This window comes from Fistularia commersonii, chromosome 26, assembly GCF_037954325.1.
Source record: "Fistularia commersonii isolate RoL2024-O1a breed Wild chromosome 26, RoL_Fcom_v1.0, whole genome shotgun sequence".
Classification (NCBI taxonomy): Eukaryota; Metazoa; Chordata; class Actinopteri; order Syngnathiformes; family Fistulariidae; genus Fistularia; species Fistularia commersonii.
The window spans coordinates 8,212,501-8,226,203 of NC_141309.1; the positions used below are offsets into that span (position 1 = coordinate 8,212,501).

Consider the following 13,703-nt stretch of genomic DNA (forward strand, 5'->3'; position numbering starts at 1 on the left):
TTCAAACACGCAGGATATGTCGTGAATGTGTTTAGTATAATGTTCAAATGTGTGAAATTGGATTTGGCTCAAAAAGAGCGCAGAGGTAGCAACAGAACATTTTAAAAAGCTGCAATTGGCCTACACATATTATAATTTCAATCAGCGTACTGCGTAGGGACAAGAACAAATATCTAGGCAAAGCCCTGGATTAAATCTAAGATGTAAATCAAGTATTCAAAGTCTTAAGCCAGGTTCTCACATTCGGTGGCTGCATCATATCACTGCTGAAATTTTTACTTTTGTGGCGACCATAAAGGGGGCAACTCAATCACTAACTGCCAGAACCATTGCATATTACCTGAAAGTTTGGTTTTCTAATTAAGTTATAGCACACAAGGGAATGCTGGGCATGGGGGACCAGACTGATGTTTCATAATTTGATTTCATGTTTTAAACCTTACCTACATGTCAGAGTAAAGCTATGAACATTAGTATTGCAACGGCTCCCTCTCATCTCTTGCAACTAAGTGATGGGACATCTACGATAATGTATCATTTTAGCAGGTTTTACCAATTTAATAGCAGAAGGCAGGAGCCCCACACCCAACTGATTTGAATTTCGCAGCTGACTGATAGTCACATTATGATTTTAAACCTTAGAAAGCTTTGTCTTACCTATTAAAATCATTCTGCTTAATAAGCTGTCCACTCTCCTTATCAACTTGTTAAATTCATCCAGTTTTAGGGTTCTTAGTCTTTTATTCATAGAACATTTTTTGCTGAAGTACCCGTAACTTCATTTTTGAGGTGACTTGCAGTCAGGATGATGGATGACAAACACCACTCGCAAAGAGTGCGTTTTGCAGTTTTGTTGTATTTAGCATACCATTTACTGGTACTATAACTTGTAGATTTTCCTCTTCAAGTTGCTTTCTTTAGCATTGCAGACCGACTGTCGGGTGTCCTCATCCGGTCCTTCCGAACCTTTTCTCTTTCATTTCTCCAAAACAGGTTATTCTGGTCACTGCTAGGGTTTAAAGATGCAGTATCCAAATAAATCAGATTTATCATATAAAATCTAGATCCACATCATTTGATCAGCCCTAGCTGTCAAGATGGACCAAATTATTCTCATCAAAATCGACTTTAGGGGCTAAAGCCAGCTTTCCCCCTTGTTTTCCCTTTGGTCGTATTTCCATAAAACCTGCAACAGCAAAAAAGTCTGCTCGGCTTCGGTTTCAACGGAGTAATTTTTATGTGTGTTTATCACTTAATTGAGGGAATCATCCAAGCACAAGATTTGATGATTGTCTCCAAATGAGAAACAATTCATGGCTCCGTATCTTTCCTTCAGACATATTTCCTGCATTTGACAGCAAAAAACAGAAAACCAATATACATTCAGCCCCTTTCAAATCATTGGTGCACAACCCTGCAGTTTTATTCAAAAACAATAAGTGAATTAAAACATGAATGCTCACCAAAGGCTCACAATATTTGTTGGAAACTCGAGCAATAGAACATACAAATAAATAGCATTGGTATGCTTATATGTTTATGTTTTTTGGTGTTGAGTCATCTAGTGAAATTGAAAACAAAACATAAGACTTCTTTAGTTCTACATGCATTAGCTGTCATGAACATCACTCTAGTCAGCATCTACATTCTTTTGTTTTCAGAAAATAATTGTAGATAAATTATGAGATCAAAAATGCAATTAACGCATGAGAAATTATCAACTAACATAAGTAAAATTGGAATATGGATTTTTGATTTTGCTTTTTATATTTTTTCAATAAGGAAAGCATTACCAAATGATTACGTTGATTTTTTTTTCACAACTGTAGTACATATTAGCATTATTCTGTTATTTTGGACGGATGTGTTTTGATCACTCTACTTCCTTTGTTATTTGTCTTCTTCTATCAGAGAAATAAAGATCACCTTAACACACAATTTGCACCCACAAGTAATGCATTACCCATTACTTACATGCACATATCTTAGGAGCAGCACATTTGCTTTGCAAGCTATTGCAGTGATCATCCAAACACATGTAGTGGGTAATTTGCAGCATCAATAAAGTGTATCATAGCTTACAAAGGACTTACCATCCACGGCAAAATCCTATTTCAAATCCACTTTACGAGGCTCATACAACAAGAAGTGATTGTATCCAGTTGACACTATTTTGTTGTGTTCAAGAACTAGGAAATCTCGTGTTTTTTGGATTTCTTTGACACATCAACCAAACTTTAATACTTTAATAGGTACTTACTGTATAATTGGTATGTTATTAAAAACAAAGAATAGGAAGTATTAGAGACCATTATCAACTGTTATTTTCATCCCCTTCAAAAAGGCAAATTCTGAAAAACATAAATTACAAAGTGCTTATTTATTGAAATGACCGTACATGCACACAAACAAACACACACACACTCAAACACAAACCCCACATCACCTGTGCCTTAATGTCGTATTTTCTTAATTTTGATATGAATGCTCATTTAGATTTATTAGTTGCAAAGAATTTACTTTGGTCTTAACTGCATGTGTTAACACTATACATTATATTTAGAGAACATTTGAGGTTTCATCGTTCAAATAAAACTACTGAAGATCTATTATCTCAAAGAAAGAAAAAAGCTATAAAAGCTAAAAGAATAACCTTTGTTAAGAGCATGCTCGACAAAGGAAAGGGAGTTCAGCAATTCTTTTCACTACTAGACCTACCATCATTTTGCTGAACTTGTCCTTTCACAAGTGATGTACTTCCTGTCAGCGATCTAACATTTAATCATCTTTCAAGGTCATTATTTGTGCTGGAAAACCTGCTACATCACACAAGATGGAAATGTGTAAAAGGGACAGATGTTATAAATAATTAATTTAGGTAACCCAAATGCCTAAATTACTATTTATAGATTGATTTTCATAAATGAAACAAAAAAAAAAAAAAAAAACTGAAGTTGAACTTACTGTGTTGGCAGTGAACGCCACTGAAGCCTGGAGGACACTTGCACATGTAACCAATGAAAGTGTCACCTCTGTAGGTTTCACTGATCTCACAGGTTCCTCTGTTGTGGCAAGGGTTTGGATGGCAAGGACCTGCGTAGAAAAAAAAAAAAGAAAAAGCATAATTGTTGAGGATTCCGTTTGGGATGAATATATAATGATAAGAGTACGAGACACTGGAAAAGAACCCCGTCTAAACTTCAATTTATGAGCATACAATGTTGTACAAAATTAAACCAGGCAGATATTGTACATACAACAATAGTGCCTACTTAATATGTTGTCAGATCGCCATTAACTCACCATAGAACTGTAAACTGTATAAGAGATTGCATTAAAAAGTTTAAGAGAGTGATTTACCCCAAGCAGAGCATTGAGGGACAGTATGTTAAAAAAAAAATGGTTTGACAGGCAAAACTGAGGATGACAGGAGAGCAAGAGTGGCTGAGTTTCAGTGAACGCTGCTAGTCTCTGTGCTCTCAGGGCATCCTGAGGCACTGTCTAGAAGTCATTGAATATGTCCCCTCCAGGAAGGGAAGGCTCCATTACTGGGCCTTGCAGCAAGGTAGAGCAAGACTTAACATCGACACACATCCGAGCACACTTGCACAACCGCGCACAAAATAACTCAAGGAGGACGTGCTTGGATGAATACTAAGTACGAAAACTGAATAGAAACATTTAACGAAGTTAAACTATGGGTTTATTGTTTTTGTCATCAGTCCAAGTATAATTATTACAAGTTATCCTTGTACTAGAAACAACACCGTTCTTTGAAATGCATTTTAATAGGAAATCTGGGAAATGGCTCTCAAGTTCTCGGGGTCCGATACAAAGGAATTAAAGAGGCTAATTTAAGACAAAACAAAGAAAAACCATGTGAATATGTAATCATTTCATCCCACCTGCTCATCCATCCTCCCATACTGGGTCAGACAGAGGAAGAGGTGCTGAAATATTCAGCTACAATCACACGCACATTCCCCCCTTTAATGCAAGCGGATATAAAGGATTCTGAAATAATTATTTTCAGCATATTGAGCTAAACAGCTCTATAGTTTGCATGGGGGTGCTATGCTTAAATTTGTCTATTAATCCTACGAATCATTGTCAACATTTTTTTTCACCAACATTTTGCAAATTTAAGACAGAGTGAACTTGGGATCTTTCTGAGTTTGAAAATAAATCCAATATGGTCATTAAAAGGAGTCAAATAATTTGATTTTACATTGAGCAGACTTTTGTATTTCAATGAAGCACTAGTAACTTGTTAGCAGAGAGCAAACATTATTTGATTACTTATATCTGTCTGTCACAACCTGTGTGTAAATGGAAATGCAGTTTCCTGAACTTTGTCAATGAAAGTCTGTAGCTATAGTACATTTTTTATCTCTTGTTCCCTGTACAATTTACCATAATCAACTTGATTATAAAATCTACAACAACAGTAATTCCTTTCAGACGGTTTCAAATTCAAGTTCTGGTACCCACTGTGACTACTAATTCACTTTAAAGTTGAATTTTCAAAGGAATACTGCAATTTGCCATTGCACTGCCATTTAACTGTTTTTTTGAAATGACTATCTGTATATTTTTATTTTCAAAGCCAATGACCATGAATGATTTATCATAAAGCTTTGTGTCATGGTTGCGTATCATACAAAAACTTTAACATATAGAAATAGGTACAGTTTATGGTTGCCTAAAAAGCAAATAGTGCATTGTTTCCATATATATATTTATGTCCCTTTTTCTATCTGTCAAATTGTGGCAACCAAAGCTGAGAAATGTTTATAATAAATTACATTTGTGACTGTGGGCATGTCCATATTTTAAGAGCAATTCTTGGGAAACAGGTAAATAACTTATTTCAGCTTTGTTCGTGCACACAAAATAAATCTCAACTAAGAAATGTATTGGCTGCCAAAATGTTATTGTCTTACACAATTGCAGTGTATTCTTTTTCATTTTTTTTGTCTTATTATTTTGAAACAATTTTTGGTGACTTACTGTTGATTGTCTTTGCAAACCAATAGAGTTTGATTTAACTGACCGCTGTGGCGGCTCCACAACTCCATCCTGTTGGTCTAGTACAATGTTTCTCTTTGTTGCAGATCTTTAGCCCGCTTGATCAGAAGCAATCAACTTGACTTGGGAGACCTGGCGGGTGTGAACTTTTTTTTTTCCCCATCTACCCTGTTTAGAAACCAGTTATTTTCTTCACTGCCAGTGCTACTTTTCTCTTTGTTTGGCCATCACCCCCCTCCTTTTTTTCAAATGTGCTACATTTCAAGGGTTCCATTTCCACACACTTGCACCTATAAGTGATTCTCACTTTTACCCTTCATTGTAATTACTCATATAGGCTTTGGTGAATGAATTTCAGTTAAATTTCAACTCAGTCAACGGGGCTTCTCTCGTTCCTTTGTTATAGCCTTTGTGCCATTCTGAACACTCTTCTCTGTCTGGTGAGAGGCAGAAAGTTGTTTGAAATGGTATAACTGACTACCTACAATGGAATAATTTTGGTCAATTGTTGAGATAACAGAAAGTCTATAAATAAACACAACTCAAATTTCCTTTCAACCAAAGAGATCCGTATAAGCTTTGTTTCAAGTAAATACAGTGAAATGCAGATGATCCGTATGTATTAAAAATGAAAATAATTAAATAGGTATATATATATATATATATATATAGTCATTAGATGAGACACTTAGTATTCCAATTCGAATTTTGAAATGCATTTAGTTTTGCAAATGTTTCCTTGAGAAATTATACCTAACAAAATGATCCAATTACACAAGACTGTACTGTTATATTTTTCGGAGCTCTGAATCATTTCAACATGCCCAAATCTATCAACATTTTCTACAATAAATAGCCTTTGATTGTTAAGCATGCTTTTAATTGAAAATCAAGGGTGTTTTTGTTGTGCAATGTCATGGGGTCCTACTTTACAGTGCTGGATCTGCATTTGCATACACAAATTTACCAACATTCATATTCATAACTACACAGCATACGCTATCTTGCAGTGTCAGCCTATACAATACCTCATTCATCATTTACATTGTTTCTTCTTCACTATTTGGTAGAACAATTAGGAGAATTTGTACCCACTACTGAATTCATGCTCTGGGAGTTTAGAAAACAAAACAAGTTTTTAAGTGATTACTAATGAATCGATGGTCCCACTTCTGTAATAATTCTCCACTGAATTCCCTGTCTTCAGCCAGGTATATGGTAGAGCCATATACAGTATTTATTCACTAGCAATTACTATTGCTTGTTGCCACATTGCTTTATCCTACTACCTCTCCTGTGAATATGCACCATAAGGCCAAATGCAAATGACAAAACCTTGATGCAGGGTTATTGGTTTCATAACTCAAGGAGATGCCAATACCTGTCTCATCTTTTAAACATCGAATTGAACAACTGCACCGTCGCTGTCAAAACTTTGTAAATAGAGATTGGATGAGAAAAGTTTGGAAGTCACTTGACAAATGGATGCAAATATGGACAAAGCTGAGGACATTTCAGACATTAAACTAGTAACTGATAACTTATGGTCAGCAAAAGGCATTTCGTTACCTATCTGAAGATCCCATATAACCAAAGTGACTTTATCATTGGGTGTCGTTATTCAAAATTTACTGCTGATTGAATTTCTGTTTGAGACAATTTATACTCATAACTTGCTGCTGACAGCCAAACTGGCTCTTAAGCTCTTAATCTATAAATGACAGGATACAATCAGAAATCAGCGCATATGAAATATAAAACTGGATTATCATGAACAGAAAATTGGTTGAGTAGATAGGTAAAGCCTTGAATCTTATATTGCATCAGCTGTTCAATCAGTTAAGATTTTCTCAAATCTAGAAAACACATTTGATAAAATTAGTCAGTAAAGACAATTTAAAAAAGAAGGTCGTAAGTGTTCTCTCTTTGGAATTGGTAGCCTTTTGGATAGAAATTCTGGTAATTGTGGTATAAATTGAGGTAATCTTATCAAAGTCAAGCCATTTCAAAGCCTTGGCCAGTATCAGTAATAATGAAAGCACCCGCTAATCAGTTGCAGAGAGGAACCTATAATAGCTTTCAGAGAGGCCTTGCTTTGAGAGCTGGTGGGGTGACAGTTTTCAGGGCTGTTTTGACGTGACAATCTATAGTTGCACCAAGGTATACTGACAGCCTCCGTAATGGAGAGTGCATAAAGCAGAAAAAAGCATGGAGGGAGGCAGCAAGGGGAGAGTGAGAGGCGGGAGAAAGTCTTAAAGAAAATGCCCTGAATGACAGTTATATTTGAGAGTAAAATCTTGGTTACTTTTCCCACACAAAATGACCGTGACATTTCAGAGCAAATTTGTAAATGGATGATTTATAGATATAACGTCATGGAGCTGGATGATAATTTTTAAACAATCATACTTTAAGGTGATAAAACGGTCATCGGGAATTAAACGATCCCATTAGAAGAATAAGACGACGTTGATGTTCCTTAACTGGCCAGCAGTGGCCAACATCCTTGTTTCAAAACATAACAGAGACTAATAAAAGGGTGTGTGTGGGTGTGGGTGTGGGTGTGGGTGTGGGTGTGGGTGTGGGTGTGGGTGTGGGTGTGGGTGTGGGTGCGTGTGTGTATGAAAGAAAAGAGACTTAACTTTACACCTCAACTTTTCCAAGGATTACAAAAGTAAGATTGTCAAACTCAAATGTCAAACTCAAGTTTTCAATCTGACAAATCAAAGGGCACCTACATACTTGCTCTGGCTTCTTATTAAATAATTTATGGAACAGCAGCATGGGTTTAGAAGGTAATGTGCTGATGCTTACAAAAAAATATTAATAGACACGATCATTTACATTAGCACGCAGACTCACAAATGTGCACCAACACGGCATGTTATATAAGACAATTATGCAACAGAGACAGGATACTAAATACATTAGTACTCTAAAAACATGGGGTGTATTTACATAGAGACTTTTGACTGGACCTGTTCTCCAATGAAGATGCAGAAAACAGCAAAGCAAAAATAAAAGGTACAAGTTACATCTTGTCTAGAAAGACCTAGCGCCCCATTACTGTTATTTCACCTTGTCTTTGTAATATATGGCTTAACTTCTTACTCCCTCTTTGTCTTTCTTATTCACTGCTCAAACATGCTTCATAGCTCAACGTGTGTATAAGGTTTCACACAGAGAAAATGTCAGATGCAAATTCCCTCTGTGATGGAAGTCAGTCAAGGGACCATTCAGGGCATCTCAGAGCATCTCAATCTATATTGATAAAAATACTATGACAAAACATTTTCTTTCATTTCAAAACTTAGCTGCACCTTTAGTCAATAAGAAAAAATAGCATTTGTAAGCTCATTGCCTTAACCCTCTCCAGGCAGATGTTGCAGATTTGCGACAGCCAAATGCTACTTAGCTAATTACGCCACAACTTAATTTGAACCTGAGAGGGTTAAGAAGAGTAGCACATTACTCTTAACAACTACATTTGCAATCAAAATACTAAAAATAATGAATTGGCATTCATTCATTAACTATACTGCTTATCTTGCTATCAGAGTTGCACGGAGGCTTGTGCCTATTTTAGCTGGCACCTGCCAAGAGGTAAGGGTCCACCCTGTATCGGTTGCCAGTCAGTTACATGGCCACAAATAGAGACAAACTATATAATTGCTGATGCTCTCATTCACACTCCTGGGCAACCCAGGGTCTCAGATGGACCTACTGCATGTTTCGAGACTGTGTGAAGAAACCGAAGAACTCAGAGAAAGCACAAGCAGACAGGGGGAGGACCCATTTACAATGCTGTAAGAAAAAACTACAGAATACAAAAACATATAAATGTAAATACTTTTATGGTATTACATTTTTGTCTGTAGACCTTCTGCTTCATTAATTCACTGTTCACTGAAAACACCGTAGTACATTCTGTAAATGTTTCTTTAGGAGCATGATGGAGGCAGCAGGAATGACTGGACACACAAATAAGAATCAAAGTGAACTGACATGAAAGCATTTTTTTTTTCCACAAAGGGCAGGGTAGTGGACATTGTGCATCTTGTGAGGAAACCTCATCAGGGTGTCAGTCGATGCTCTCTTCACTCTATGTGTAACTTGTGTGATGGGTGTCTATGTGATGCATGCCTGCAGGCAAACGTTGGCAGCTTTCTTGTGTGAATGTCAGCTGCTGCTCTACTGCACAAGCCATTGCCTGCTCTGTGATTGATGTGAGCCTGTATTGTGTCCAGCAAGAATGCTGTGATTTCTTTTCTGGCTGCAAAGAAGATCCAATCAATCAGCTCTGAAAAACCTGTCCAGCGGTTAAACACAGGAAAGCATCCCTTGTTTCCTTTTAGATCCATCACAAAGACATGGCATTTCCCGAGTTAAGACTACAAAAGTGCTCCTACATCTTTACAGACAGCCATCACAAATATAAGCTTGTTCGAAATGTTTGAACCATGCTCATACTACAATACTATACTCTTGAACTCACAACAAACACCTATACTATACTCTGGGAGCAGAAAAGGTTGAGGTATTAAAAGTGACTTGAACTGTTGAAAGAAGTGTAATTACAGTAGTGAGCTTCCGGTTCTCATTCGGTTTTTCCGTTATCAACTCTGAAGGGAAAAAAACAACACTAAAAAATGTCAACAGTACTATTAAAGCCTTCTCAGTGAGTGTTTTTGCCCTTGTGCTCATTTACTCGATGTGTTTGGAATTATTAGAAGGGTCATGAGGAGGTCAGTTGAAGCATTACTGACTGGATTGCCATTCCTTGATACAGATTTCTACTGATCCCGCTGAGGAGGGTCAAGTTATGGAGCCAGATGATACCTCTCTAATCTCTTGAGAGCCACAAACAAGCATCAGCACATAACCTATTCCAAAGATGGCTCCACTAAAAGAACACATCACTTACACCAACCTTTTCTTACACCAGTCTTTTTTTTCTTTTTTCATGTGAACGTGAAATGCAACCCTTCAAGTGAAACCATCATTCGTAAATTCCAGGTCAATTTTTTTCCGCCGTTTTCATAATTCAGAGTTAAAACTGACAAACCAGCCCATCAACCACCTTGTTGCACTTTTGTAAAAGGTTGAAATGGCATACTTCTCAAGCTTTGCGAGTGTGAAATTTACATTGAAACTCTTCAGCTTTGAATGTGCAGTCAGCCACATCACAGAGAAATCTGACATGGCCTAATTGTGTCAAATCTATTTTAACCCAGCCTTTTAATACATGATGCCTGCAGTGGTTCACAGGCTCATGGTCACTGCACCCATCCTTCACCTCCAGTGATGAAAGTTGGCAGTGTACTACCAATATTACACTAATGCTCTGTGCCCAAGCTGCTATATGGCGTTGCTTTTAGTGAGTCCTTTGACTCCAAGCCTCAAGTACCATTTTTGTCCATTAGGATTTGACAAAGCAAGATGAATGCATCAAGACCAAAAAAAAAAAAAAGTTGCATCAAAACAAATTGTTTTCAAATATGCCAAACACATATACAAAATAAAGAGGTCACTTTCAAGATCCACACCCTTCTTGGCAAACTCAGAGAGGCAGATATGGAGACTGCTCTGACGGAGACTAAATGCCAGGCAAATGTCACAGGGGCGCCCTTGCCACCTTAACACCTCATAAAGGTTTTTTTTTTCTCTACTGATTCTAATGGTATTACCGAACCTAATTGGTACATAAGAGCACCAATTACTCCGTATGATTAAAGGAACTAAATTAATCCGACACAGCCAGCTTGAACAGGCTTGGTGGAGGTCTACCGTATTATGGTAACAAATGAATTCTACATCGACTGATTTATTTGGAGGAGTACATACAATGTAAACATGTGAAAACAAAATTCATATAGCCAACAGTTTGTTGTTTATTCACTCAGTACTAATGATTCTTATTTGAATTCAATAAGTTATTTCCACTTGAGGTACATATGTACAAATGTCGAGCTCTACTTTTGCTAAAAGGTCACCAGCTACTCACTGACTTCATTTGTACATTTATGTTCTTCTTCTTATGGTATGTTTTTCATTGTACCAAGAATCGTAGGAATTCCCATTTTTATTCGAAAGTAAAAGTTAACAAATGCAGCTGTTCAGCTCCTCACAATAAAATTTCATTTATCATGGGAAATATGTCCATGTAACAATTTGGAGGACTATATGACAGTTGTGGTCTCCAGAAAACACATTTTTTTATGGTTGTTGAGGCAGAGGTAAAAGGTTTCTTTATTATGCTTGAGGATCTTTGATGTTTTACTAATATTAGTTTTCCAGATATGTGTGATGTTTAATGTATGAATAAACCCATAACTCAATACGAGATTTAAATTTTAGATAAATAAATATTTAATGAATACAAATACTCTATTGAAATTATATCTCATTTTATATAATTGCATCACAATTGATTTACAGCTATAAAGAAAGGATTCTAACTTTCCTTGCATGGATAAATACAGGTAACGTGTTTCACTGTATAATCCTTTTATGACAACAATCAGCAGACTGTGCACATTTCCTCCTCCACCTGGACGACGGTCTAGAGAGAGGATGTTCTTTGTCTAAACTGCACAACCATCACAATATCAATAAAATATTCTCCAGAAAGAGGTACACACAAATGATAAATGAAGACGAGTTTGTCTTTAATATGGGGCAACAATATGTAGATCTGCTGACAGCAAAATAACAGCAGATGACAGGAATGACAAGCTGTATTCAAATGTGCAGCTTTGCACAACTCCCTGTCCTTTTAGCTGTCCTAGGCCGGTTCCAGGTCAATGGTCACAATTCAAATGTAATCTGAATTGATTTTCAGATGCGAATATAATTCCTCCTCCTGTTTGGCAAGTATCTGATATGTGTATGGATGGAATAAACATTTGCCTTTTGAAGAGTCATACTTGAAAGATGCAAACTGAAATCCAGTTATGCCAAAGATATGGTGTATTATACTACAAATATCAATTTTGACGAGGATGATAGGGTCATAGGGGATAGTCTGTCTGACAGCTTAATCGGCTTAGATGACAATAAATAAAGCACTAAAGAATTCATTTTTTTACTTATTTTTTTCTCACAATACAATACAGATTACACATCTAAACAATACCTATCTATTTATGAAGGGAAAAGTAAAAAAAAATGAGAGAGCCCAAAGAGTAGTTTAATTGCATTTTTAGTCAATCAGCTGCTGATTTTTGAAAATGCCTTGCAAAAGTCTTAAGTTACTAATTCCTATGGCTCAACAAGATAGTGAGGAAAGCCTACTTGGTGGTGAGACTGAACCTGGACCATCTTCAATTTGTGGCAGTGGGGAGGGTGAAGGACAAACTGGGAGCGATCCTGGACAATCCTTCCCACCCACCCCCTGCACGACGAGCTGTGGCTGATGGGCAGCTCCTTCAGCCAACGGCTCATCCCACCCCGGTACAGAACTGAATGCTTCAGATGCTTCTTTGTGCCCACGGCCATCAGACTGTAGAAGAGCAGTCTGGACAGCACACAACTCTGACCAGCCTGAGGTGCAACTGTGTAGCTCCCACAATCTCCCTATCTTAGCTCATTCACTTCCTCACCCATTCACATGTGATGTCCTAACTCTGCTGTCTTTCTTATCCTTATCCGTCCCAGCCCGCACGCATCCTGCCAATTTTTGTTTATTTATTTTATTCCTGTCATTGCTATTATCACTCTATTTATACTGTCGTTCAGTTCTGTTTGTATATTTTTCACTTTTACTGTTCCTCTATGTTGTCCATTATTATCTTTGATGTTGTTGCTGTTGTTGTTTCTGTTGCTCTCTATTTATTCGTGGATGTCTTCCTATCCTCTGTCTTCTGTCTATCAATTTATGTCTCTCTTCATATTTATTCGACTTTTTTATTTTTTGATTTTATAACTGTTACGCAGCTGTGACAAAGGAATCTCCCAGATGGCGATCAATAAAGTACAACTTATCTTACTCTGAAATTTGTTTTTAGATATTCTAAGATAATTGATTGCTGGTTTCTAATTATTCGAAATGAAGTAATTTTCTTCATTTCTGTTTGTTAAAACCAAAACAACTTAAATACCAAGGCCATGAACATTGCACACTTTGCAATTTACTCTAATGGGTTTCATTCCAGGATACATTATTGTGCTGTACATAAATCGAGGTAAAGCTATGATAGACTGATGCAACTCTTAAAGAATACTATGAAGTTAACTTGTTGGGAATGACTTGTAATAATGCAATAAAAAAAAGTGAAAGAAACAACATTCTGTTCAAAATTAAAGTGAATCAACTCAGACCTATATTCTCAGACGTCAGTCACTCAATTTCAAAGACTGGCTTCATGAAATGTGCACCCACATGATATTATAATAGCAGCTGATCAGAGGAGGCATGACTATGGAGTGGGCACAGGAATTACTGTTTGGGGTAATGAATGAGAAATAGGACTTGGCCAAGATTTAAAACTTCCCCTCGCTCTCTCTCTCTCTGAACATACACACAGGCACACATATGAATGGAAATCATGTTATCAGGCATAAAAAATTCCCCACCTGCTGAAGTTGGTTCCTCACCATCTGCTCCTGTTGAGAAACAGAAAAGAGAGGAGGGGAAGAAAGAGAGACAGAGAATTAGTATTTTCTTAGGGTAGTTA

At 36.9% G+C, this 13,703-nt stretch overlaps 1 protein-coding gene across 1 annotated transcript in view; it reads right to left on the reverse strand.

The window, feature by feature from the left end:
- Window positions 1-13,703, reverse strand: part of edil3a (EGF like and discoidin domains 3a) — a 119,840-nt gene that overhangs the window by 73,101 nt on the left and 33,036 nt on the right. The window contains exons 2-3 of the mRNA XM_086173687.1: window positions 13,603-13,632; window positions 2,965-3,093 (exon numbers count right to left, since the gene is read on the reverse strand). Coding sequence (XP_086029813.1) covers window positions 2,965-3,093; window positions 13,603-13,632 — 159 coding nt within the window. The remainder of the gene's footprint in view (window positions 1-2,964; window positions 3,094-13,602; window positions 13,633-13,703) is intronic.